This window comes from Microtus pennsylvanicus, chromosome 12 (genome assembly GCF_037038515.1).
Source record: "Microtus pennsylvanicus isolate mMicPen1 chromosome 12, mMicPen1.hap1, whole genome shotgun sequence".
Lineage (NCBI taxonomy): Eukaryota > Metazoa > Chordata > Mammalia > Rodentia > Cricetidae > Microtus > Microtus pennsylvanicus.
Genome location: NC_134590.1, coordinates 63,356,255 through 63,383,023, shown reverse-complemented (window position 1 = coordinate 63,383,023; position 26,769 = coordinate 63,356,255). Strand labels below are relative to the sequence as shown.

The 26,769-nt window shown below is 46.1% G+C and overlaps 2 protein-coding genes across 6 annotated transcripts; both read right to left on the bottom strand.

The window, feature by feature from the left end:
• Window positions 1-8,113: 8,113 nt before the first annotated feature.
• Slbp (stem-loop histone mRNA binding protein) lies at window positions 8,114-21,346 on the bottom strand. 2 transcript variants are annotated; one of them, XM_075943965.1, is made up of 8 exons: window positions 20,839-21,346; window positions 20,608-20,724; window positions 17,474-17,578; window positions 13,444-13,503; window positions 13,111-13,248; window positions 11,799-11,948; window positions 10,461-10,542; window positions 8,114-8,978 (listed from the first exon to the last, which is right to left on the bottom strand). In XM_075943965.1, the coding sequence occupies exons 1-8, from the start codon at window positions 20,895-20,897 to the stop codon at window positions 8,898-8,900; spliced, it is 792 nt and encodes a 263-aa protein (XP_075800080.1). In that variant the 5' UTR covers window positions 20,898-21,346; the 3' UTR covers window positions 8,114-8,897. The 2 variants fall into 2 exon arrangements, with proteins under 2 accessions (XP_075800080.1, XP_075800081.1); XM_075943966.1 differs by lacking the exon at window positions 17,474-17,578 and having other exon boundaries at window positions 20,839-21,004.
• Window positions 21,347-21,910: 564 nt separating this feature from the next.
• On the bottom strand, window positions 21,911-26,639 carry Tmem129 (transmembrane protein 129, E3 ubiquitin ligase). Of its 4 annotated transcripts, none has more exons than XM_075943961.1 (4): window positions 26,435-26,639; window positions 23,996-24,470; window positions 23,398-23,557; window positions 21,911-23,284 (listed from the first exon to the last, which is right to left on the bottom strand). In XM_075943961.1, exons 1-4 carry the CDS (start codon window positions 26,637-26,639, stop codon window positions 23,036-23,038), a joined length of 1,089 nt encoding a protein of 362 aa, XP_075800076.1. In that variant the 3' UTR covers window positions 21,911-23,035. The 4 variants fall into 4 exon arrangements, with proteins under 4 accessions (XP_075800076.1, XP_075800077.1, XP_075800078.1 ...); XM_075943962.1 differs by having other exon boundaries at window positions 26,335-26,455; XM_075943963.1 differs by having other exon boundaries at window positions 26,255-26,440.
• Window positions 26,640-26,769: the final 130 nt, after the last annotated feature.

The following is a 26,769-nucleotide window of genomic DNA, read 5'->3' as shown; positions in this document are numbered from 1 at the left end:
TACCCCCTCCAAAGGTTCTGGGAGGGTCCTTCTGCCTCTCCACAGGTCTGTACCCCCTCCGAAGGTTCTGGGAGGGTCCTTCTGCCTCTTCAAGCTTCCTGTCCATGTCACACTCCGGTCACAGGCTCCTCTCCTCTGTGGCTCTGTTTCTCTTCTTTGGTATTCATTTTCTACTTTTGGGGTATTTTTTAATTTTTTAAATTTATTATTTTATGTGTATGAGTGTTTTGCCTACATGTATGTCAGCAGACCACACGAATACAATGCACTTGCGGAGATCAGAAGAGGGTGTCAGACCCTTTGCACTGGAGTTACACATGGTTGTAAGCCACCGTTTGGGTGCTGAAAAATCTTACCATCTGAGTCCTCTGAAAGAGCAACAAGTACTCTTAACTGTTGAGCCAACTCTCTAGCCCTTTTGGTATTTTTTAAGGATAGTGGTTACTGGATTTAAGGACCATTTGAGTAACTCAAGCTCCTTAACTACACCTGCTAATTCCCCCTCCCCAAACACAATATGAATTTAAAAACGATCCCTACAGGATTGTGCTTAGCATGTGGTCCCCAGCTGGTCATGCTTTTGGAGGCTGTGGGAACTTTAGAACATGTGACCTAGCTGGCATACATAGACAATACTTGAAGGCTATACAGCCCAGTTCTGACCTAGTGTCTACTTCAGGATCTGCAGAGATGTGAACAAGCTATTGACAAGTGCCACCTGACAAGGACAGTGCTCATCCAGCCACCATTCCTACCCTGCCATGAAAGATTACCCTCTGAATTGTGAGCCAAGATAATCTTTTTTTAAAGATTTATTTATGTATTTCATGGGTAGTGATGACAGTTCTTAGTTGTCAACTTGACCACATCTGGAACTAACTAAAACCTGAGCATCTGGGTTGTGAGGGATTTTTGTCCTTAATTATTTGAAGTGGGAAGACCCACTTTTAATCAAGATCTTTGGAGGTGGGAAGATCCACCATTAATCTGGGCCACACCTTCTGCCGGCAGCCTATATAAAGGACATGGAGGAAGGAAGCTTGTTCTCTCTTTGCCTGCTTGCTCTCGATGAAGTTCATCCCTTCACTAGCATTAGAGCTTACTTCTTTGGAATTCTGGTGTATACTGAAGACCAGCTGAAACATCCAGCCTTGTAGACTCAACTATTACTGGACTATTACTGGACTCTTGGGCCTTTCATTGATAAACAGCCATTTTGAGTCTAGCTAGACCATAGCCTATAAGCCATTCTAATAAACCCCAGATAGATGACAGGTAGATACATTCATTCATTCATTCATTCTATTAGTTCTATTCCACCACAGGACCCTGACTAATACAACAGTTATAAACAGCTATGAACCGCCATGGAAGTGCTGGGAATTGAACTCCAGTCCTCTGGCTGAGCAGCCAGTGCTCTTACCTGTTGAGCCATCTCTTCTCTTTTAAATAGTTTCTGTCTGATATTTTGTCACAGTAACCAGAGAAGTAACACACCAAATAAGGCCTCGGTTACAAGATCAAAAGACTTTTGAATATCTTTCTTTTTTTTTTAATTTAGTTGGGAGCTTTATTTATTTATTTTAAATATTTATTACGTATACAATATTCTGTCTGTGTGTATATCTGCAGGCCAGAAAAGGGCACCAGACCTCAATACAGATAGTTGTGAGCCACGATGTGGTTGCCGGGAATTGAACTCAGGACCTTTGGAAGAGCAGGCAATGCTCTTAACCACTGAGCCATCTCTCCAGCCCCTTTTGAATATCTTTTAGCATTTCACTAAAATTCTGGATATCCAAGAACACCCAGGAGAGATAGGTCAGGCAGGGGGTTATAAAGGTAGGTTCAGGGGATACATAGAGACTTCAAGTCAGGGCAGTCACACAGCATTCTCAACTGCAGAACCACAGGAGAGGCCCTGCCTCAGCTCCAAAAGGACTGGAGGCTACCAGGCCCTGGTGAGAGACACGACCTCCACAGGAGGACTTCCTCTCCTCCCTCCTTTAATATTCATTCCAGGTGTCTAGACCACTCAGGGATCAGAGACCCCTGATGTCGTCCCCGGGTTCAATGGAGGATGGAGAGGGTGTAGCACAGACTCAGAGTAGTACATGAGGGACTACCACCTAGTATGGAGAGGGCAATAGATTCCCTGGAACTAGAGTTAAGATGGTTGTGAGCCCTCATGTAGATGCTGGTTTTCTTCAAGAACCTGGAGGCTGAAGAGATGGCTCAGCAGTTAAGAGCAAGGCTGCTCTTCCAGAGGACCAGGTTCAATTCCCATGGCCATGGCAGCACAAAACTGTAACTCCAGTTCCAGGGCTTGTGATACCCTCACAGACATACATGCAGGCAAAACACCAATGTACAGAAAATAAAATAATAAAATAAAGTACCTGGAGATTGAGAAATGACCACGTAGTCCTGATCCCTGGTTTGGATGAGAACGGATGGTAGGGGGCAGTGCAAGGTCTGTTTACCCTAACACCTAAGGTGCTGTCTGCTGGCAACAGACCCAGGAAAAGCTTGCATAGTGTTTATGTGGAATTCTTGTCTCCAGACGACTGGTGAGAAGTCAAACTGTTCCAGGGAGTACTAGAGACGCTCGTCCTCTCTCTAGGATGTCTTCAGTGGCAGGAAAGCCAGCTGCCTTCTAGATGTGATGGGAGATTTCCAGAAAGCTTAGGAACCTGCCAACCAGCCCAAGGGGATCTGGTATAGGCTGACATCTAAAACACCTAACATCCTACCTCCTAGGTAGGACTGGAAATGGTTTGCTACTAACTACAGAGATGACAGGACACATGGCACTGTACATCTTTGGGACACAATCTCCCCCCTGCCTCTGTGAGGATTGGAGGGGACCTCAGGCTCAAATCTGGAGTTCTCACTTCAGACAAGAGTGTAGCCTCAGCCAACAGCCTGCACACAACCCAAGAAGCTACCAGAGACTCCTGACACATGCCGAGGGGACCAATATTCCTGCAGGCCATTATGTATTATAATTTGCTACCCAAAAGTAGGTAGCTTATACTCCGGAATTCACACAGGACCCCTGGAGGTTCCAGTCTGGGTGACCAGATTCTCTCTGTGCAGACTTAGGCACTCCCCAGCCTTGGCAAAGCAACAGAGATGGCACTACAATCAATTTGCTCTTACTTGTTGGTTGTTTTACTCTTTTGGGGTACCTGCCACCCAGCTCCCAAATAAATCACACACAGAAGCTACTACTTACTACTTATGAATGCCAGCCTCAGTTTGGCTTGTTTCTTGCCAGCTTTTCTTAAATTGTCCCATCTAAGGTGATCTCTGTGAGTGTGAGGCCAGCCTGGTCTATAGAGCAAGTCCCAAGATAGGCTCCAAAGCTACAGAGAAACTCTGTCTTGAAAAGCCAGAGAAGAAAAGGAGAGGGGAGGGGAGGAAAGGGGAGGGGAGGAGAGGGGAGGGAAGGGGAGGGGAGGAGAGGAGAGGAGAGGAGAGAAAAATTATCCATCTACCTTTTGCCTCTAGGCTTTTTCCTTTTCTTACTTGTGTGTATCTTACTTTCACTGACTCCATGGCTGACCCCTGGTATCCTCCTCTCCTTATTCTCTTCCTCCTCTTCTTCCCAGATTTCTCCTATTTATTCTGTCTGCCTGCCAGCCCCACCTATCCTTTCTCCTGCCTTGCTATCCAGTTCAGCTTTTTATTAGACCAGAAAGGTGTTTTAGCAAGGCATAGTATCGCAGCTTCACAGAGTTAAACAAATGCAACATAAAAGAATACAACACATATGCCAGGCAGTGGTGGCATATGCCTTTAATCCCAGCACTCGGGAGGCAGAGGCAGGCAGATCTCTGTGAGTTCGAGGCCAGCCTGGTCTACAAGAGCTAGTTCCAGGACAGGCTCCAATGCTACAGAGAAACCGTCTTGAAAACGCTAAAAAAAAAAAAAAAAAGCAACACATCCACATCTTTGCATCATTATAACAAATATTCCATAGCACAAATGTAACACAACACAATTTCCACAACACTTACTCTTTGCTGTCACCCCTGGAGACCACCCTTACCCAGGTCTGTATGGGTGCTGGTTACCAGGGCATCCTGGACAAGACAGCAATGCCATGGGTTCATAAAGGGCACAGAGATAAACCATACCAGAGACAGGTTCAGGGAACAAGAGTCTGCTTTATTGCACATGAACTACCATGTATAGAATGTGATAAACCATACTAGAGACGGGTTCAGGGAACAGGAGTCTGCTTTATTGCACACGAACAACCACGTATACAAACATGGAAGCCCACTGACTGTGATTGGTTAGCACATTACCTCAGACTGGACAGTGAGCGCTCATAGCACCAGGGTCTCTATGAGGAAGAAGCACATTAAAGATGTGGAGAATGCAGACACTAATGAGGGCCAGTGTTGGGCCCTCAGCTATCAAGTCCTTAGAGACCCATATTTGAAGCTTTTCTTCCTGCACTCACTCCTACCCAGAGAAAGGATTTTTCCCCCCTGAAAATATCAAGATATCTTTGTTGTTTTATTGAGCTAGGGTCTCATGTATCTGAAACTAACCTAGACCTCCTGATCTCCAGGTTCTCCTGCTTCCACCTCCCAAGAGCTCTGCTCTGCTCTAATGCATCTGCAAAGTATGACTTTTATAAAGTGGCTTACATCTAAAGTCAGCAAGTTAAAAACCAAACAGCAGGGGCTGGAAAGATGGCTCAACAGTTAAGAGCAGTGGCTGCTCTTGCAGAGGACCCACATGGCAGCTCACAACCATCTCTAACTCTAGTCCCAGGGGAGCTGATGCCCTCCTGTCCTCCACATGGTACACATGCACGCACGCAAATACCCATACACATGAAGTAATAAAAGTTTAAAACAACAAAGAAAAAAGCCTCAGCATTCTTAAGTATATTGAGTTATGCAGATTATACCAGGGCAGATTTAAAGTAGACAAGCCCACATGCCAATTTACAAGGGATGTCATTTGCCCAGTTATAATGATGGTCCCATAGACCAGTTAGATCTGCCATGATGGGGAGAGGATCCTGGGCCCATGAGCTCGGAAACTCCTTAGGTACCAGCAGAGAGCGGGTGACTCACTGAGGAGTCTCAACAGACAGCTTCCCAAAGACACAAAGAGGTTAGCAATTCAGCAGTTGCTAAAAAGGCAGGATCCTGACAGCAGCCAGAAACAAGGACAGCTTCACAATAAAAAAAAAGCCAGCCTGAGGCTGTGGGATGACAACCCCGATAAGCTGACCCGTCTACCCGGAGACACAGAGAGACAAGATAGCAATCAGCCTGGAATTGTGAAGAATTAATCATGCTGGGACCAACTTAATTTAGTTCTGACACTTCTTGGCTCTATGTTGAAGAGCCAGGACGACTAGGGCCAGGGAGATGGCTCAGCCTGTAATAGCACATGTTGCTCAGGCCTGACCTGATGACCTCAGTTCTGTCCCCCAGAATCCAGAGAGGAAGGAGAGAACCAACTCCTGAAAGCTTTTCTCTGACCTCCACATGCACACAATAACGCATATTTTCGGAATACACACACACAAATAAATTAGAACGTAACTCAGTCCCTAGCTAACTGGTTATTCAAATAAAAATTCATATAGAAAATATTAGACTATATTACCAGCATTGAGGGGCAAGACCTGAAGTTTGAAGATGGATTTTCTTGCTGTGTTAAGAGCATTTGAAAAATTTAGAGCCAGATGTAGAGCCTTTATGGAGGTGGGAGGTGGACTGCTGTGAGTTTGAGGTCAACCTGATCTGTACAGTAAGATCCAGGCCAGTCGGAGCTATCTAGGAAAATCGTGTCTCAAAAAACAAAAGACCCAGTTGCCAGGTGGTGGTGGCACACACCTTTAATTCCAGCACTCAGGAGGCAGAGGCAGAGTTCAAGGCCAGCCTGGTCTACAAGAGCTAGTTCCAGGACAGGTACCAAAGCTACACAGAGAAACCCTGTCTCGAAAAAAACAAAAAAATAAAAAACGGCATTTTTAGAACTTATGGCAAGGTCTAGTAGCTTCAGGCACTGCCAAACCTGAGTCTGAATCGTTCCCTGCGCTCCAGGCTTTCCTGGCTGCCCATCCCATTCAGCAAATCACACTGCTGAGGCTTGCTGGTCACCAGGTGGGAATGCAGCAAGTCACAGGTATGGACTGCTGTGATCCTGGACCAGGTAAAAACCCAGTTACTCACTTCCATCATCCACTGCTTGCATACTAGAAGAGAACATGCTCTCTGGTAGCCAGTTCACAGCAATGCTGCAGTCTTGAAATCCCATCAGCACATGCCACGTAAGCAGTCCCAAGTAGATCTCATCTCTATCCCCCCAGGGCCAGACTCTAGGCTCCTGGCTTTGTCCTCTAGGTTGCTGGGTCCACCCTCAAAATTATCCTTCTAACCCATGGAGAATAACCTCTGTACTTTTAGATTTTTTTTTTTTTTTTTGGTTTTTTCAAGACAGGGTTTCTCTGTGTAGTGTAGTCCTGGCTGTCCTGAAACTCGATCTGTAGATCAGACTGGCCATGAACTCAGAGATCCACCTGCACCACGCATACCTTTAATCTCAGCACTTGGGAGGCTGAGGCAGGTGGATCTCTGTGAATTCAAGGCTAGCCTGGTCTACAGAGTGAGTTCAGGACAGCCAGGGCTACAGAGAACCCGTCTCGAAAAACACCAAAAAAGTGTGTACCATCGCCAGGCGGTGGTGGCGCACGCCTTTAATCCCAGCACTGGGAGGCAGAAGCAGGGAGTTCTCTGGTCTCTGTGAGTTCGAGGCCAGCCTAGTCTATAAGAGCTAGTTCCAGGACGGGCACCAAAAGCTACAGAGAAACCCAGTCTCGGAAAAAAAAAAAAAGTGTGTACCATCAACATGCCACTGGATTCTTGAGCCTGTTTCCTGTTTGCAAGATCCCAAGGGCCCAAAAGGCTAAATTTATTTCCACTGCCTGTTCAGCCTATCATATGTTTCTGCCAAACTTTCAAGAGTTTAGCTTTTGAGTACATGTATGTCCTCTTGAAAAGATGCCATCTTTTTTTGGCTCCTGTTGGGGAACAAACAGGTTTGTAAGATCAGCAGTATTATGGTTTAGAGAGGTCTCAACTTTCCAAGTCTTAAAGCCACTATCTACCTTTAAGAGAAAATCTGTATTCTAGAATGCCTTTAATTTTAGCAGTTTGCCATCATGAGAGGAAGTTACTCAGATCCCACTCTGTTCAACAAGCCTGTCCTGAGCATTTCAGTAACTATTCTATCCAGAGCAGAAGGCAGGAGTACTGCCCCCCACCCCCAACAAGACAGATAGTTCCTTATCTGTTTCACCCAGCGTTACCCAGCACAAGGGAACAAGTGCATGAGCAGCTTTCACTAATTGTTCCAAGTCCTCCTAGCCTCCACATTTTAGGCTGGTCTGACTCAAATGCCACCTATCAGGCCATCTGAAAAGTGGCGATTCCCATGTTCCCTACCTCACCCTACTCACTTACCTCAACCTGATCACTAAACAGATGGTCTCACACCCACTATAAAAAGAATATAGCCTTCAGGTCATCTACTGTGGCTGTCACAGAATGCTGGGAGAAAGAAGCTGAGTCAGGCAGTCGCCATGATTCTCACTCCCGACACAGCCACAGGTTAAGATCTTCCCTGGTAAGCCAGCTCGTGGAGCTACACAGATTATTAGAAATGGGTTAGATCGATATGTAAGAGCTAGCCAATAAGAAACTAAAACTAATGGGCCAGGCAGTGTTTAAAAGAATAGTTTCCGTGTAATTATTTCAGGTAAAGCTAGCTGTGCGGGTGGCTGGGTGGTGGGAAGCACCCCGCTGCTCCTATTACAACAATAGAATCTACAGGTAGTCAGATGTCAAGTAGCTACACTGACATATAACCAGGTCCCATGCCAGAGCATCATACAAAGTCCCCTCACAGATGAAATGTGTAGGTACTTAACAGGTCAAGTGTCTGTACTTGGCACTACCCAGCAGATCTGAACATGGTTCTCTCACCAAAGGGAGATGTCATTCCCATATGCCATGCAAGTGCTTCAGGGACAAAAGAAAAGCTTGCTCTGACCACCCCACCACACAGTATAGGGCAATGTTACAAATCAGTTAAAACATCTTTATTTTTGCAATTATCATTCCATACAAAAGCAATAGAAATGCAAATATTGACAAGTTTACAACTGAATACATGAACAGAGTATCTGTACACATTATCATTTACAGCAATATTACATGGTAAATTTACTGATCATAAAAAAAAAAATTCTTCCTCAACTCTCAGAGCACATGCTGAGATCCTACATCACACTAGTGCTTTTTTAAGTTCCAAATTAACACTATATAACTTACATAAAGCCCACTAATATAACAGCTTAACATTTATGTTCAGAGCACTATGAGGGAAAACTACATTCACATTGATAAAAGACCAGAAAATAAGTTTTTACAAAGTCACTGGACTGAGAGAATACTTCATCACTTACCTATAAAGACAGCTGACTCGAGATTGGTCCCATAAACACAAGGTTAAAATTTACTGTCAACCCATCAAAAAGTGGCAACTGAAGTCTCAAGTTCTTGTGGAAAAAAAGTATCCCGTTGTCTAACTTGGGGACGGGGGAGATAATAGGGTTCAGTCTTCACCAAATTTAGCTTCATTTACAATTTAAAACATGTGTAACACTCACCATACATAAAAATAAGGCAATAAAAACAATTTATCATGAGAAAATAAACTCTTTAACAGAGAAAACAAATACAAATGCACAGAGTTCATGCTTAGCCAGTCTTCCAGATGGCCAGGCAGAGCCAAGTATTTCCAAGAGTTGCCACCAGGTGGCAGGTAACTCATGGCAGAGAAGTCTTTCAAGGGTTCAGTTAAGCAAGCATCCAATCAAACTCATCCTCCACTTGGCAGTCTACATGTCTGACTTTGGTGGGTGTGCCAGCATACATATCCTAGAAAACAGAGGCCATCACACCTATCAACTCATCACACAGGTTTCCTCTTAAGTTTCCAAGCCCACTTGCGGCTTGCCCAGCAGCAAGATAAAGCAAAGAAAACCAGCATCATTTTGCCCCTTCTAGTGTATTTTATTGTATATATTACTCCCAGCTTGCCACAACCACATTGTACAGCGTAAAAAAGAACAATAAACCCGAGAGTACCTGGAGTGGCACAGCTGGGAGTTAGGATAATGCAATCATCCTTGTATAAATATATTCAAGTACAGCATAGGAACAACTTATGCCTGAGTCTTTCATGTTTTGCCACTTCAGATCTTAGATATTTACATATGTAAACAGTGAAAGGTCTCCACAAAAATAAAGAGATCTTTTTATTATAAATTATATAAATACAGACATATCTGAATGAATGTACCAGGTCATTAACTACTGAATCAGAGATAAGGCAATTCTGTATAGCTCGGTTTATTAGAGGTAGAGCAGGGGAACCCTCACTGCATAATCCTGGCAGCCTGGCAATTACTACAAAGACCAGGCTGGCCTCGAACTTAGAGATCTGCATGCCTCTGCCTCCTAAATGCTAGGATTGAAATAGTCTAACCCTTCACCCCATCCCCAGTCATAACCAATGGGTTTTGTTTTGTTTTATTTTTTCAAGACAGGGTTTCTCTAACAAATCTTGCTGTCCTGGAACTCACATCTCAAAATCCTGGGATTAAAGATGTATGCCACCACCACCTGGCTAACTCATGGTTTTTGAAATAGTCAAAAGCCCAACTGAGGTCAAATGCTCAGAACCCAATGTGATCAATTTGGTATTTCTTAATGGGAAAAAGTCCCCTTTTCATAAACATAATCAAACTTCAGTTATAACCTCAGTATGTAAAGTTGTACGTATTCGAGTGACTTAAAACACCCAAGCTGAATGCCGAGCAGTGGTAGTGCATGCCTTTAATCCTAGCACTCAAGAAGCAGAGGCAGACGGTGAGTTCAAGGCCAGTCACCTCTCTAGCTCTTTTCTGAATCCTGGTATTTGAAGGATAATGTTTGCTAATGTCATAAAAACCCGTTTCTGCCGGGCAGTGGTGGCGCACACCTTTAATCCCAGAACTCAGGAGGCGGAGGCAGAGGCAGGTGAATCTCTGAGTTCAAGGCCAGCCTGGACTACAAAAGTTAGTTCCAGGACAGGCTCAAAGCTACAGAAAAACCCTGTCTCAAAAACAAAACCAAAAAAACTAAAACCAAAAACCACCCAAGTGAAAAAGCCAGGTGGTGGAGGCACACACCTTTAATACCAGCACTAGGGACTTTAAGGCCAGCCTGGTCTACAAGAGCTAGTTCCCAGCACAGGCTCCAAAGTTAGGGACCCCATCTAAAAACTAGGGGAAAAAACAAAGGAAAAAAAAAGCCACAAAACAAAACAACAACAAAAAACCACCCAAGATGAGACACAAAACTGAAGGAAGTACTTACAAAGTTATCCTGTGAACTTGTCTGGGACTCAGAGCTGCTTTCTGTGAATTCTGTCTCCATTTCCCCAAGATCTACAGGTTGTCTGAGAAATGAAATTTAACAAGCATGTCAGTTACCTGCTACCAACAGAAAATGAGAATTCAAAGTTTGCTCACTAAAACCAAACGCCACCCACATGACAGTTGTACCCAAGGTCAACTTTCAGTCACATTTGCCAAAATTTAATTCCAGACCAATCAACCCAACATAGAAAGCTGACAGCAACATATGAAAGACCTGCCTGGCTCTCAGAAGACCAGAATCTGACAATCTATGCTGTTATTCATACACACCTATAAATATACTGTTTTATTTTTGAGACAAAGTTTCCTGTGTAGCTCTGGTTGTGCTGGAACTCACTCCTGGCCCTGTAAACATTCTTTTTTGTTTTGTTTTTTGAGACAGGGTTTCTGTGTAGCTTTGGAGCCTGTCCTGTCCTGGAACTAGCTTTTGTATGTAGACCAGGCTGGCCTCGAACTCACTGGATCTGCCTGTGTCTGCCTCCCGAGTGCTAGGATTAAAGGCACATGCCACTACCACCCGGCCCTGTAAACATTCTTGCAAAGTAGCAAGACCAATTTTCTGGGATGAGCAGAAAGGAATGCTGCTGAGTATGGTAGTACCATACCTCAACACCTCAACCTTTTCAAGTTAAACCTGTGATACAGAGTTAAGACCCTGATCAAACCACCAAAAATGGTAGTGGCTCAGTATATAAAGTGCTTGCCCAGCATGCAAGAGGGCCCTGGACTACCCAAGAACCTTTCAGAGTCAAATGGGGGCAGGCCATGGTGGTGCTCACCTTTAATCTCAACATTCAGGAGAATGGGAGTTCAAGGCCCACATGGTCTAACCTCAAGCTCCAGGACAGACAGGACCATACAGAGACACCATCTCAAAAATCCAACCAAAACCCCTCAAATAGGGTTGGGGAGATGGTTCAGTGGAAAGTGTTTATGTGGCATAAGGTCCTAATTGTGGATTCCCAAAATCCATATCAAAGAAAGCTCACAGGCCACCTGGCCCACACAGTAACAAACATAACAGAAGACCCTGTCTCAAACACGGCAAAAAGGACTGAAATCCACGGTTGTCCTCTGACTTGCACACACACAGCTAGTGTCCTAAACTGTTTTCTGGCTCCAAAAGACTAAATCCAGCACAAGGAATGAGCTCTTCCCTGGCATCCACAACTCCGTGCAATATAACGAAACCTGGAGGCTAGTTTGTCCATTTTCTTGACAACTTCCAGGATAATCTGCCACTGTGATAGAGAAAAAGAAAGCAACAAAAACATACATTTCTTGCAAATCACATCCTTCTTCAGCAGGAGGATCCCAAAAATGCAGAGCCACCTTCCAGAGTTTGATCTGCTGATCCCATGACCGCCGACTATACTTCTTAAATTTGTTAGGAGTCCTAGGATGGATTCCAGGTTGTCGCAGGTGTCTGTAGGGCATAAGATTGCCTTAGTACAAGTCATTCGTATCTCTACAGTAGCTAAGACTAATCACACTTTGAGGTTAAAATTTAACAACTTGGATTCCTTTTTATTTATTTATTTTTTAAGAGACATGATCTCTCTATGCACTCACTACATACAAACTGGTCTCAAACTCAGAGATCCTTGAGTCTCTGAGTTCTGAGATTAAAAAAGGCATGCATTACCACACCCACTAGTCACTGAGATTCTATTAAATGAGCAAAAAGGAAAAAAAAAAAAGCACTAGAAGCAGTATCAACCAAGCATGAACTGGTATTCCCAGCACTTAGGAGGCTGGGGTAGGAGCATGGTAAACAAGGTCACTTAGAAAGACCTCTTTGAATCTTACTATTACTTTGGAACTCACGTTTTAGAAAAAAAAAAAATCACGTTTTAATCCTAATGTTGCCCAAAAACCCAAAACCCACTATATCCCTTTGTGTGCCTGTTCAAGAGAACAATAAAAGCAAGAATGTGCTGTTTAAACAGTAATGGCAAATTTTTCTGTAATTATACACTAAAAAAGATGGCTCAGTAGTTAAGAGCACCTGTTACTCTTGCAGACAATCTTCTCAGTACCCTCATGGTGGCTCAAAAACATCTAAATACAGTTTTAGGGAATCTGACACCCTAATCTGGCTTCTGCAGGCACCAGGCATGCACATAGTATACTGTGCATACACACAGACAAAACATTTATACACATTAACTCCCCCACCCCCCCGGACAGGTTTCCTCTGTGTAGCCCTGGCTATCCTGGAACGCACTCTGTAGACCAGGCTGGCCTGGAACTCAGAGATCAGTCTACCTCTGCCTCTCAAGGACTGGGATTAAAAGCATAAGCCACCACAACATAGTTCCAAAAACATGTTAATTAAAACAAAAACAAAAAAATAAAAGTATCATCAGGCCCAGCTCTCCAATTAAATAAATATATAACTTGAATTTATCTTCCTATTGTGTATTTTAATATCTATGTACCTTAAAATGCTAAAATGATCTAATAGTCAAAGCTATGAAAATGATTTCTTAAGTTCTTAAGTCGCTATTAAATACTTCCTAGAAGGTATGTCTAACAGGTACGATGTTATTGGGTAGGAACAAGACAGGTCTATGTGACAACAGTACCTGGGGACCTCTTTAATATATCGATCATAGGCAATAGTGTTCTTCCCATAGTTGATCTGCTTTTGTCTTCTCATCAAGACACTTTCATCTGTCTCCACATCAGCTGGTACTGAAGACACAGACTCCTTTGAATCAGAACTGAAAAGAATGAAAGCCTTGGTAAGATCACTGTGCCACACAACAGTGATTTCAAATGATACGGCTCCTACGAAAACCAATCTATACTATAGGAATTTCTAGTACACAACAGCAAAGAAAAAACTACCAGTAAATGTTACTGGGACAAGCCCCTTAAAATTTTCACAGGCAAATTCAAAATGTTTCAGCACGTACCTTCCTGATGATGACTTTCTCTCTCTTCCAAAATCATTTATGAGTAGTTTTCTCTTGTATCTGAGAACAAAATAAAACACTGTTGTTTTTAAAAGGATAGAACACATAAACAAAAATTAGTGCTCTAGGGGCTGGAGAGAGGGCTCAGTGGTTAAGAGCACTGGCTGCTCTTCCAGAGGACCTGGGTTCAATTCCCTGCAACCACATGGCAGTTCACAGCTGTCTGTAATTCAAGTTCCAGTGGATCTGATTCCCTCAAACACCAATGAACAGAAAACTTAAAAAAAGATAAATAAAATAGTGCCTCTAAAACAAGAACGAAGCCTTTTTCTTGCATAGCATAGTTTGGGAATGGGAGACTGTTAAGTCTGAGGTTAGCCTGGGCTTATTAGCCCCTGACTAAAAACTTTAGGAGGCTGGGTTAGATGGAACAGGAGATGAACTACTTTTTTTCTATTTCTAAAAAATGTTTTTTTTTGGGGGGGGGGACTGGAGACAATGCATGTCTCAGCAGTTAGGACCACTTGGCTGCTCTTCCAGAGGACTCAGGTTCTATTCCAGCATCCACATGGTGGCTAACTCCAGCACAAGGGAGATGGGATGCCCTCCTCTGCTTCTATGGACACTAAGCACACACATAGGGCACAGAGACATACACACAGGCAAAACATCCATATACAACAGAATTCTGAGCTACCATGTGAGTGTTAGAAACCAAACCTGGGTCCTCTGCAATAGCAATTTAAATGCTCTTAATCACTAAGCCATCCTCACTTTAGCCTAATTTAAAAACAAACTGTAAAAAGACTATGCGTTTGTGCATGCATGCCACAGTACACATGCAGAAGTCAGAGAACAACTTGTGAGAGCCAATTCTCTCCTTTCATTATCTGAGCTCTGAGAGTCAAATTCATGTCATCAGACTTAGACACAAATTCTATTTACTGAACCATCTCACTGGCCCAGCATTATTTGTTTGAGTCTATTCCTTTGTAATTTGTGTTTCAGGAAAAAAAATTCAAAACTTAATTAAAAAAAAAAAACAAGCAAAATAAAACACCTCCAAAACTGTCTGTCCTTTTATACAGTGCATGCTCATGGAGGCCATAAAATCTCAAGAGCCGGACTGGAGAGTTGGTTTAGAGGTTAAGAGCACTGGCCGCTCTTCCAGAGGTCCTGAGTTTAATTCCTAGCAACCCACATGGTGGCTCACAACCATCTGTAATGAGATCTGGTGTCCTCTTCTGGCCTGCATGTCTACCTGCAAGCAGAACACTGCGTACATACTAAATAAATAATTAAAAAAACAAAAAACTCAAGAGCCATCCCACCCACTTTGTTTTTGGTACTAGGTCTCTCATGGGCCTTGGGCTTCTTAGATCAGCTAGACTGAGTGGCCAGCAACTTCAGAGATCCTCCTACTTTTGCCTGCCCAGTACAGGGATTACAAGCATGTACCACTTCACATGGCTTCTTTACAAGGGTTCTGGGGACCTAACTCATGCCCTATATGGAAGGCAAACACTTTACTAAGCTCTAGCTTAGCCCTACCTTTCTTCTTCTTCTTCTTCTTTTTTTTAAAGGTAAAGTCTATAAGTTGCCTAGTCTGGCTTTGATGCCAGCTAGTCTATTTCCATTTATACCATTTCAGAAGATATAATGAAACTGTCTTCAATAACAAGAGTTTGAGGTCAAACCATTAAAAAAAAAAAAACATAAGAAACTGGGATTAAGGTTTAAGTGCTACAACCTTTAGTAAGCTCTCAGCTTCTAGCTACTTTCTGGGATTTATTTTCTTTCTTTCTTTATGGGTGTGCGTGTGTGTGTGACAGAGCTTCTAAAGGTAACCCTGGCTATGCTGGAACTTACTAGAGACCAGACTGGCCTGAACTCAAGTTATCCACCTGCTTCCCCAATGCTGGGTTTAAAGGTGTGTGCAACTACACCCAGCTAATTTCTGTAAATCTTATAAACAAGACTAAGCCGTAGAGTCTACCAGCTATCTTCCAGGCACTTTCTATTTTACTGACACAAGGTCTCTCCATGAACCCAGAGCTCAAGGTTCAGCTAGCGTCTATCACATTTTACTTGTGTTTGTGTGTGGGTTCTAGTGTGCTATCAACATAAGGGAGTGAAGAGGACCTGTAGAAGCTAGCTCCCAGGAAATAAACTTGGGTCATTGGGAGGTCATTTGCTGGGCCTCATCTGTTGCCACTGGGAATTTCATTTTCTGCTTCCCAAGTGTCCTAGGATTATAGGCAAGCCACTATGCCCACCCAGCTTTTATGCAGGTGCTAGAGATTCCAACTCTAGGCCTCATTCTTATGCAAACATTCCATCCATTGAACCATCTCCCCCACCTCCCATTTAGTTTTACACAATCAATTGAAATTCTGTCAGGTACACCTCAGTAAACCCCACCCCACCCATGATCTTTTAAATTCTTTAACAATCCTTTGAAAATAATCCTAGGTCACCAAAATCCTATATGACTACCATAAAGACAACAAAGCATGACTCTATTGAAAAGCCCATATTCAAACTCTGGGATATTTACTTTCTTTCCCAGCATCTTTCTAGTAACCCTTGTACTTAAAATCTGTATTAGAAATAAGAACCTCAGACTCGGGCTGGAGAGGTGGCTCAGTAGTTAAGAGCATTGCTTGCTCTTCCAAAGGTACTGAGTTCAATTCCCAGCAACCACATGGTGGTTCACAACCATCTGTAATGGGGTCTGGTGCCCTCTTCTGACCTGCAAGCATATACACAGACTATTGTATACATAATAAATAAATAAATATTTAAATGAAATTTAAAAAAAAAAAGAAGCCTTCTAGAATTGGGGAGGTAAGCCGGGCGATGGTGGCGCACGCCTTTAATCCCAGCACTCGGGAGGCAGAGGCAGGCGGATCTCTGTGAGTTCGAGACCAGCCTGGTCTACAGAGCTAGTTCCAGGACAGGCTCCAAAGCCACAGAGAAACCCTGTCTCGAAAAACCAAAAAAAAAAAAAAAAAAAAAAAAAAAAAATAGAATTGGGGAGGTAAATCCATGAATAGAGAGTTTTCGTCACATAAATGTGAGGAGTAGAATTTGGGTCCACGCCACCCGCATAAAATCCTGGGTGGGTGTGGTGGTACACCCCTAATTCCAGTGCTTGAAAGGCAGACACATGGGATCCCCAGTTTATCAAGTTTTGAGTTCAGTAAGAGCAGCTCTGTTAGAGAGCAATTTGAGGAAGACACATGACAGCAACCTCTGACTTAACATATGCTCACGTGCACACACTTGCACTCACTCACACAGCCACATATGAACACGAAGAGAAAGCACCCATCACCGCAATCCATAGCACCTCCCGTTTCCATGAAGACAGCGGTGGATCTCAAACTAAGAAGCACTCATTTAGAAGGGCATCTCACAGACACAAAACAAACAAACAGACAACCCTGGGCCCTACCCATCAGTAGGTCAAGGAGTCTGCAAATCTCCCCCCCCCTCCCCGTGGTGGTGGTATTTGAGACATGGTTTCTCAATAGCTAAGGAATCAATCCTGGAACTTAATTTTTAGACTAGGCTGACCTTGAACTCAGATCTGCCTGCCTTTGCCTCCCAAGTGCCAGGATTAAAGTCATGTGCCACCATCACCCAGCCTCAAATACTTATTTCTAACAAGTTCCCCAGAGATGCTATGCTAGTCTAAGAACTAGATTTTCAATAAACTCAGGGATTCATCATGCTAGGTAAACTCATTACACCACAGAGCAACAATACAATTCCTAGAGCAGATTTTGTTAGTTTGCTTTGTTTTGGTTTTTGGAGACAGGGTTTCTCTGCGCTTAACTGTACAGGAACTAGCTCTTGCAGACCAGGTTGGCCTTGAACTCAGAGATCCGCCTGCCCGGTCCCGAGTGCTGGGATTAAAGGTGTGCCACCACCATCTGATAAAGAGCAGATTTTTAAGAAACATTATTTTAAGACATTCTATGAATAACGAAATTGAAAAAGACACACAAAATACTAAAATGTGTACCTTGCAATCTCTTTGTTAACTCTGGTCCTCATTTCATCTTCTTCAACTGCACTTGCCCAGTCAGAACATCTAGAACGGGGCTTAGGGCCTTCAGGAGTTGTAAAGCTACAATGAAGGGAAAATGCATTTAAATGAGTACTTTATCTCAGTTTCTGAGGAAAGAGTATGACGCTGCTTTGGCAAGGAAACAGCTGAGTTTAGGCAATTTCTCAGTCTTCTGGACATCAGACAGCTACCCACTCACTGAGTCAGTGCTGGATTATGGGCCCCGTCTACTGAGAAAGCAGGAGAGGTAAATGGTCAGTACCAAGAAGAGTACCTGCTTCGGAACTTGACTTTTTGTTCTGAAAACAGTCTCATCATATAGTCTTGAAAACTCTCCTGCCTCAGCTATCTCGTAAGTGCTGGAAAGATAGGTGTTAGTGACGATACCTGGCTCCACTGTGCTAGCTGTAAAGGAGGTATTATAGAATTTTTTTTTTCCTTTTTGAGACAGTTTCTCTGCATAACAGTCCTGGAACTCACTCTATAGACCAGGCTGGCCTTGAACTTGCAGAGATCCACCTGCCTCTGCTACCTGAGTGTCAGGATTAAAAGCATGTATACCAAGTTCTGCCTGCAGGCCAGAAGAGGGCACCAGATTTCATTACAGATGGTTGTGAGCCACCATGTGGTTGCTGGGAATTGAACTCAGGACCTCAGGAAAAACAGCCTGTGCTCTTAACCTCTGAGCCCATTATTATGTATTTTTAAGATTCCAAATAACAAAATGCATAATGCTAAACACTGTGACCAATCCAGTGAGACTCCAACAAAACAGATGAGGTTTACCTTACAGATACACAAGACTCACAACACTTATAGATACCATAATTACAATGTGGAAAAGGTGAGAAAGAGTCTTGTGGATATAATTTTTTTTTTTTTGAGACAGGATCACCAGGCTGGTCTTGAACTCAGCCTACTGCCTCTGTTTCTCAAGTGCTGGAGTTAAAGTCATGTGCCATCATGCCTGGCAGCTCTAACTTTTATTTTACTAAGAATTAGCCTACCATGACAGGCAGTGGTGGTGCACAGAGTTCTAGGACAGTCAAGGCTACACAGAGAAACACTGTCTCAAAAACAAACCAAGGAGCTGGAGTGATGGTTTAAGTGGTTAAGAGCACTGGCTGCTCGTCCAGAGGTTCTGAGTTCAGTTTCCAGCAACCACATGGTGGCTTACAACCGTCTATAGTAGGATCATCTGGTGCTCATGAAGAGCATTCATACACATAAAATACATGAATAAACAAATCTCTTTAAAAAAAAACAAATACAAAGGCCAATGAGCAGAAGCATTCCTGCCACTGATACAATGAAGTGGACAAGTGGTGACCTATGAACCAGGGGTCCTGATACCATGACCTAGAGAATTTAGGATTCTAACTTTTGGGGCTGTAGATGGCTCAGCAACTAAGAATGCTTATTGTTCTTTTTTAGAGGACATGGTTCAGCACACACACGACAACTCACAATCACCCATAAATCCCATTTCAGGGGATCCAATGCCTGGAGAAACCACAGGCACCAGACACACGTTATATACTTTATATGACAAAACACTCATATACATAAATAAATCTAGTTTGGGATAGCAGCACATGCCTTTAATCCTAACACTTGAGAGGCAGGTGGACCCAAACTCAAGGCCAGCCTGATCTACCTACTGAGTTCCAGGACAGACTTTTCTTTAATAAATAACCTAACATTTTGTCTTCAGATAACTGAGACCATGACAGGGCTCAAATCATCTCAATAAGGTTTTCTGTTTTCAATAAGACAAGATAGCCCAGGCTAGTCTCAAATTCACTATTCAACAAAGACAGACCTTGAACTTTTGATCCTCTTGCTTCTACTGCCTGAGCACTACTGGGATTAGATACATAAAGAGTGTCAACTCCCCCTTTACCTACCTTAGGGCTGTCCTCTGCTATACTCCCAGAACTAATCCACAATCTTCAAGCATGTGCTGGTAACTCATTACACCTGACAGCCTCCCCAAACTTAAGCAGATTCCCTCCCAAGAGAGATCTGCCCACCCACGGCTGAAGCTACCCTGGAGATTGACTGGAATCAGAGGTGGTCAAGTGTTTCAAACAGTCTGACTCTTTTTCAAATAAATTATTTTTATTTCATAAGTACTCATGTCTCGCCTGCATGTATGTCTGTGTGAAGATGCCAGATCCCCTGAAAACTGGAGTTATAGGCAGTTATGAGCTGCCATGTGGGTGCTGGGAATTGAACCCAGTTTCTCTGGAAGTGCAGCCAGTGTTCGTACCTGCTGAGCCATCTCTCCAGCCCCGGATCTGCCTTCTCTGTCCTCGATCAGCACTGCCTGTGTATTCAGAAGTCTGAATTCCACACCACCCTCACGTCCCTTCACTGGGCTCAGCAGCCCTGTTCTCATCTTCCCTTCTAGTCAGCTGGCTAGAGGGCATCTATCCCTACAGAAAAGCATGGTCCAAACTCTGAGATCACTTTCCTCTTCAGTCATCACACAAAGGTTCCCCCAGACAGCACTTCCCTGAGCAGACCACATAAGCAGCTTACTCTTCAGACACTCCTGGTGTCTCTAAATTACTATTTGACTTGTTGGCACACCTCTTTGAGGCTACCGAGAGACCTCGTTGATTTCAGCAGGGCCTCACTTTAAAAACAAACAAAACACCAAAACCCCATGGCAAAAGCTTATCAGATGGAAGGGACCTAGGTACATCGCAAAGAATGAGTAATCCCGGAATTCAACTTTGGTTTGCATCTAGCTTTCACTCAGGTATTAAAACCTAATTTTTTTTCTGTCTCTGTCGCCCGTGTGTGTGTGTGCGCACACACACACGGCGGGTGTCGAAACATTTTAACAAGGTGTTCAAATAGTAGTGCCTGACACTATGCGCGAAGACTATAAAGGCTCCCTGACTCCGGATAAAACCAGTTTTGCTGCCAAGATGCTTCGAGAACTGAGTAAAAATGAAAATAACCCAGAGGCACCTAAATTATCCCAACGTCTAAAAAGCGAGTGCAATGGGATGAGGGTCCCTTGGCCCTCCTCCAGACCCACCGAGTGACCAACCAGTTTCCACCCGGCCAGGGCTCACCTTTCAGGTCGACGGTCCGCAATCTGGCGCTCGCTTTCCTCGGAGTCCTCGGGCTTCCGGTCCCCTCCGTCCGCTCTGCGCTTCCGTCCGAGGCTCCATCTCGCAGGGGACCGCGGGCTGAGGACACAGACTGCAGTCAGTGGGCGGGGCCCCACAAGCCCGGGTGGTTCAGGGACCCCAGCCTCACAGACAACCCGATACGGAGGATTTGTAGACCGCACGCCCGCTTACCTTGCACCGCCGTCGCGGCGGCTTCCATACCGGGGTGGGCTTCGAGGTCTGCAGGCCATGGCGGCAGAGGGCCGGAGAGCCGTTCACGAGCACTGACCTCCCCCGGCGACGGCGCTGACGAGGTCTGAGCTAGCCCTGCCCAACCGCCCTTAAGAGCGCAGCGGCCCCGCCCCTCGGCAACTCCCGCGCGCGCGCGGGGTCGGACGAAACCATCGGGCGTCCCCCTGTAGGGGAGTCCTTCTCGGCTCTGAGCGCCCCGCTGGCGGACCCGGCTCCGACCTAAGCCTCGAAACTGCAGGCAGTCGCCAAACTCCAACGCCCGATGCAGTCGCCCAGAAGGGCGGGAAAAATGCGACAGCCCGACTAAAGTGGAAAGGAGCTGGCGGCCCCCGACGGCCTTCCAGGAGGCTGGTGCTGTGGCTGCAGCGTCTCTGATTGGTTGCGTCTTCGCGGGCCCAAGGAGTATTGGCGGGAGACTGGGCAGTGCGCGCCACTGCCAGTCAAAGTGGGCAGGCGTGGCCAAATCGCTGGTGTGGGCCGGAAGGCGGAAGACGTAGATCTGGTCCGGGACCGGCACCTCCTACCCGCCTCCACAATACTCCCGGGGCGCCCGCTTGTAATTTAAACCCATAACTTTGAAGGCAAGGCTTGCGAAAGCTCCCTTGGTAGCCAGCACACTCAGTGGTCTCTTTTTCCCCTCCAAGGTTATCTGGACTCTGATGCCGCCTTCTCTGCTTGAGTCACCAGCGCGAGGGCCGAGCCCCTGCAGACCCCACTATCCTAGTCGCAGATGGTGTAGGCAGCCGCGACTCTACCTTAAGGGTGGACCTGGCCCAGAGCGGCAAACTATGTAGTTCATTGGAGGGCAGCGTGCCCAACCATTGAGCACTGTGTCTGGAATGCCAGCCCTGTTTTCCTTTCCGAACGCACTATAAACACTGACACTAATTTCTAATATGGCTTTCTGGTCAATATTCATACTCATCTCACTTTCCCAACATCCCCCAGCCACTACCCCAAATGCTGCAAAAGTTTGGCTTCACTACCAGGTAAATAAAATAAAGTACATCACTTGGAAAGTACCACTTTATTAAATACTGTGTCATTTTGTGACATTTACATTTATCATTATAAAATTAACTTCTCTGTGGTTAAAAAATAAAATAACCTCAAACCATTTGGCCCCTGATAGGTGGCCCTTGAAACTGGGTGACTCCTGGCCATGCTTCAGGACAGGCAGAACTGGGCTTCTTCTGCTAGCAAATCCCTCGAATTAGGTGCAGTGTTGACTGGGTAAGAGGCTAGTTTGGTCTGTCGCTACTGCTTGAAGCAGGCAAATGTAGGAGCTTCAGGGCCACAAGCTGAAGGAAAAGTACTCCCTCCAGCAGCTTCTTGTGTCAGAGGTGGAGAGTAAAGGGCAGCCTCTCCGCTGCCCTACACTACAGATAAGTGAATGGTATGTCCATCAGAACCTTGACCACTGAGGTACCCTCTCCTGATCCAAGCAACCCACAAGGGCTCTAGCTAACCCTGTACTGCATCCCTGGTGGGTTTCTTTCTGGATACTGTTGTGGCTTTCCGGTTCTTTCCTAGGGCCAGGAGTATGAGATCTTGGCCTCCCCTGGACTAAAGAAGCAAGAAAAGACACCAAAAGCACTGTGGGCCCTCTAAAGCATATGCAACCCTCATGAGTAACTGGCCTGGCCCTAGGTTGTTGCTCATACCTCCCTACCCAGAAGTGGTCCCTCGGCTGGCTGTAGAAAAGGACTTCGCACTGGAGTGGCACCACTGGTAACCCTCTCAACTGTCAACATCTACCCAACATCATAGGCTCTGGGACAGATGTAGGTCTGGCTTATAACTCTCAGGGTTCTGAGGGGCAGATATGATCTGTGATAGAATTAAGGCAAACCGGCCAAATGAAAACTCTAGGCCAAATTCCAACATTTTGGGACTTTGGAGCAATCTATGTGAAATATCAGCCCCACCTGGGGTGAGTAGGGCGAGAAGATGCTGAAGGTATGGGATAGGACATTTCCATGAGAACTTCTAAATCAAAATCCTCAACCTACCACAGATTCAAGGCAGAGAGTGGCTGTAGATACGTGTGTGCTTTGACTAGAACCTTTGCCAAGGTCAAGGAGCTTTAGCTGCTCCTCATAAGTAGCTAGTGAAGACACAGAATAGGCTGTGATGGTCAGCGTATACAACACACATCCAGGATGCAGAAGCGGGCACGACAAGTAGGGCAGGGCACACGGCTGGCCAGCCAAGTGTCAGGGCGCTGGGGATCCTGGCGGCTGGCAAACCACTTGCCCATGCAAGTGAGACACCACATGGGACGGCAGTAACACTGCTGGCACTCGCCCACCGCTGGCTCCTGGCAAGTCTTCACCAGCTTCACACTGGCCCGTGTCTGCATGCAGCCTATGCAGGCCTCGAGCTCCTACAGAGAGGTAGTTGAACAAAAGGGGTTACAAAAAGACCTACAAGATGGTTCTAGGAGAAGGGAGGGGTACCTCCCCCCACACACACTTTCCCACTTGGGCCAGCCCCCACCTGGTTGCTGGGCACTGAATAGGCTGGGTTGACCTCCACCAGCGACGCAAATGTTTCTAGGAAGAGGTCACCCAGGCTCTGGCGGATAACCACATTGGCTGCACTTCGGATTGGTGCGTGGAGCTTCTCACATAGTTCACCATATTCTGCTGAATTCAGCCTGGAAGAGGCATGGCTTGATGAGCTGAGCCAATCTGCCCATGGATCCACAACCTAAAACCACTCAGAACCAAAAATAGGCAAGGCCAGGGAAAACAACCATCTCAGTGAAGTAGCCACTAAAGATGGCCCTGTAGGCAGAGTCTCCTCATCCCCAATAGAGGATAGGAAGAAGCTGGAGCTGAGGTACCACCAATCTTCATTCCTAGGTGATCTCAAGAAGCTGGAGGGACAGCTCGATGAAAGGCAGAAGGAACAGCAAAGAGAACACTGAAGGCAAGAGGGGTCTTGAAGGAAGACGGCTCTAAAGGGGTCAACTGACTGAAGTCATATAGGCCCAGGAGTATCTCAGTCCAGCTCCACCCTCAGCACCTCATAAGAGGTTCATGAAGAGCAGACAGTGAAAGTCTTGTGCCATCCAGAACCACCACACACTTACCGAATATCAAAGGGCTGCATAGCGGGGCTGGTGCTGGCCACACGTATGGTAAGAAGCTGTACAGGTAGGTTTGAGTCTGGTGAGAGATCATGCTGCCGAGACTCTGTCACAGTCAAGTGAACATCCTGTTGCTGAGCCACACGCACACGGTATGTTGTCACCTTCATTACCCATGTGTCTGTCACAATCACTCTAGCACCGGGTGCCCCAGTAGCAAACTTGTCAATCCGCCGGAACTCCGTGTTGATGGAAGAGGCAACCGCTTGCCAACCTGACTGTGGAAGGGCATAGAGGGCCAGGGTTTGGGCCAGTGGGTGTCGGGTCCACTTGTCCCAGGACCAGTAGTAGATCAGGGTACAGGAGACAAGGGGAAGGGTCACGGCCAGGAGAAGGAAGAGCTTCCAGGCCTCTGAGGCCTGACCAGGGGAGTAGAGCTGCTTTTCTGAAGCTGCAAAGCACATGCCCATGTAGTAGCCTGCAGAAGAAAAGACATCTCAGGGCAAGCCCAGGCTGTGGGGTGCTACTTTCCTCCCGTGGTGACCCATCTGAAGACCACAGTGTTAGCTCTGCGCTTGGGGGAAGGGAGAAACTACCTCTTTTTTATCGCCAGCCCTGAGTCTTGCCCTGGAACCTAGAGCATGGTTAGCTCCCAGAACATATCACCCTGACTCCTGCACCTCCACAGCTGGCCTGCCTCAGCTTTAGTGACAGCAGTGGTACCACATTCTAGAGGAACATGTTTGCAATCTACTCCTACTATTTCACAGGAACTGCCAAGTAGGAAAAAAAAAAATCAAAGTTGTTGGGCAGTAGGGGCACATGCCTTTAATCCAAATACTTGGGAGGCATGGCACGCGGATCTCTGTGAGTTTGAGGCCAGCCTGGTCTAAAGTGCTTGTTCTGGAACAGCCAGAGCTATACAAAGAAACCCTATCTCAAAAAACAAAAACAAAAGTCCTAGAAAAAAGGACTGTGCATTCGAGGTTAGTGTGGTCTACAAAGGGAGTTCCAGGACAGCCAGAGTTGTTCCACAGAGAAACCCAGTCTGCAGAACCCCACCCCCACACAACAAAATAAATAAAAACCAAAGGAAACACATGACTGTGTAGAACTGACCACAGGCCTATCTAAGGCAGTTCTTTGGCCTACATCGTAGTCTCTTAATTTTGCATCCTCTGAGGAGGCAGACCCAACATAGCCCATTTCAGAGCTGGGACACTGTACAAGAAAGTAAGCAAGAAGAAAAACGTAAGCAAGTACTCAATGATTGGGCATTTGTAAGAACAAAGGAACCAGTTTTAGGGCCCTGTTGGCCCAACAGGGAACAACTCAAACATGGAAAAGAATTATAAAGTAGATGGTAAGGTACTATATGGGCAGGCTCCAATCTGCCATAACCAACAGTAAATGTTGACTCTGAGCCACCTCACTACATGTCAAACTAACTTGTTATGGTTATACAGCAACAAACGCCAGCTCCACTGTCTGCCTGTTCTCAATATAACTGCCATGGGTGACTTGTGCTTGCTAACATCCGGATCCTTGTTGGGACATGGGAGTGCCTATGAGATGAGCATAGCTAGGGCGCGTCCAAAAATCCACGAGACAGCCCTTGGTCAGGGGTCCTGCCTCAGAGCCCCACCTTCTGTATCTGCCTTACAGGGCACTAGGTTCTCAAGCTAAACAACTACCCGGCCATGCCAGCTCCATCTCCAGTTCTCCAATGGGGTAACCTAACGCACCTTCCTCTCAAAACAAGCCCAAGTGCTTCTATTACCACACCTGCCTCCACCTCCCCAGAGCCCAGGCTGCTGTATCCTCACACCAATCATTCCTGTGCCCAGAGCCACAAATATGTCAGGCCATCAGACATCAGTTCTCCCAGACCTGCCTTTCCGTGTCCCTGTATCCTCCAGACGTCTCCTTCATCTGGTTCCTAGCCTCCAATCCCTGCTCTATCCCAGCAGTTCCCCTAACGCATCCTCCAAACAGCTGACAGATGGGCCTCTCAGAGTTCCCACTAGCCTGGCAAAGATGACTGCAACCAGTGTTCCCAACCTTGACGGTCTTCATCTCTGCCCGCTCTCGCCACGCCCACCTTCCCCTGGCGGCCCTCCGACTCCTATTGTAAGGAGTCAACAGGAGCCCTTTCCTAGAAACCGCCCAACAAGGCAAACACGCTGAACGATTTTGCACTCCATTCACAACGACGTAAAAGACCGGGATCCGGCCCTGCCCGAGCATCCCTCGCAGACCAACCAGCGCCTGGGCCGTCGCCTCCCAACCAGGAAGAGCGCTCGGCTTATAGTCTGGGCTGCAGGGACCCCGATGGCTTGCACCTCCGTTGACGCGCATCTGTGCCGCTTCCGGCGGGGAACCTCCTCACTCTCGGAGTGCCCGGCTAAGCGCCAACCACTGGCCGACGCTCAGGAGGCTCACCCAGCGGCAGCAGTGAGTGACACAGAAGCGTGGCGGAAGTGCGACGAAGGTGATAGGGCACGAAAGCGGCGTCCTCGCTGCCCAGCCAGCCCGACAACAGGTTCTGCACGGTGAGCCCGGCCGAGTAGAACTCGTTGGGCGTGAACACGAAGCACACGGCGAAGACCAGGTAGGCCAGAGTGAAGGTCACCTCTGGGCTGTCCATCGCGACACCGCTCACCGCGCCGGTAAGAGACAGGGGCGTCCAGTTCCGGACAGTTGGTAGGTTGTCGCCACCACCGCCAAGCCGCCCGCGAGGCACTCTGGGAGACGGAGTTCGAGTCAGGCCGCCAGAG

Excerpts from the sequence above, each read along its gene's own strand:
- Slbp (XM_075943965.1), bottom strand. The coding sequence starts at position 20,897 with ATGGCCTGCAGACCTCGAAGCCCACCCCGGTATGGAAGCCGCCGCGAC. Across the intron at positions 20,725-20,838 it reads CGCCGCGACGGCGGTGCAAG|CCCGCGGTCCCCTGCGAGAT; the intron begins GTAAGCGGGCGT and ends CTGTGTCCTCAG. Across the intron at positions 10,543-11,798 it reads GGATGTGATTTGCAAGAAAT|ACAACCTGTAGATCTTGGGG; the intron begins GTATGTTTTTGT and ends TTCATTTCTCAG.
- Tmem129 (XM_075943961.1), bottom strand. The coding sequence starts at position 26,639 with ATGGACAGCCCAGAGGTGACCTTCACTCTGGCCTACCTGGTCTTCGCC. Across the intron at positions 23,558-23,995 it reads ATGCAGCCCTTTGATATTCG|GCTGAATTCAGCAGAATATG; the intron begins GTAAGTGTGTGG and ends TGCCTCTTCCAG. Across the intron at positions 23,285-23,397 it reads ATTCAGTGCCCAGCAACCAG|GAGCTCGAGGCCTGCATAGG; the intron begins GTGGGGGCTGGC and ends ACCTCTCTGTAG.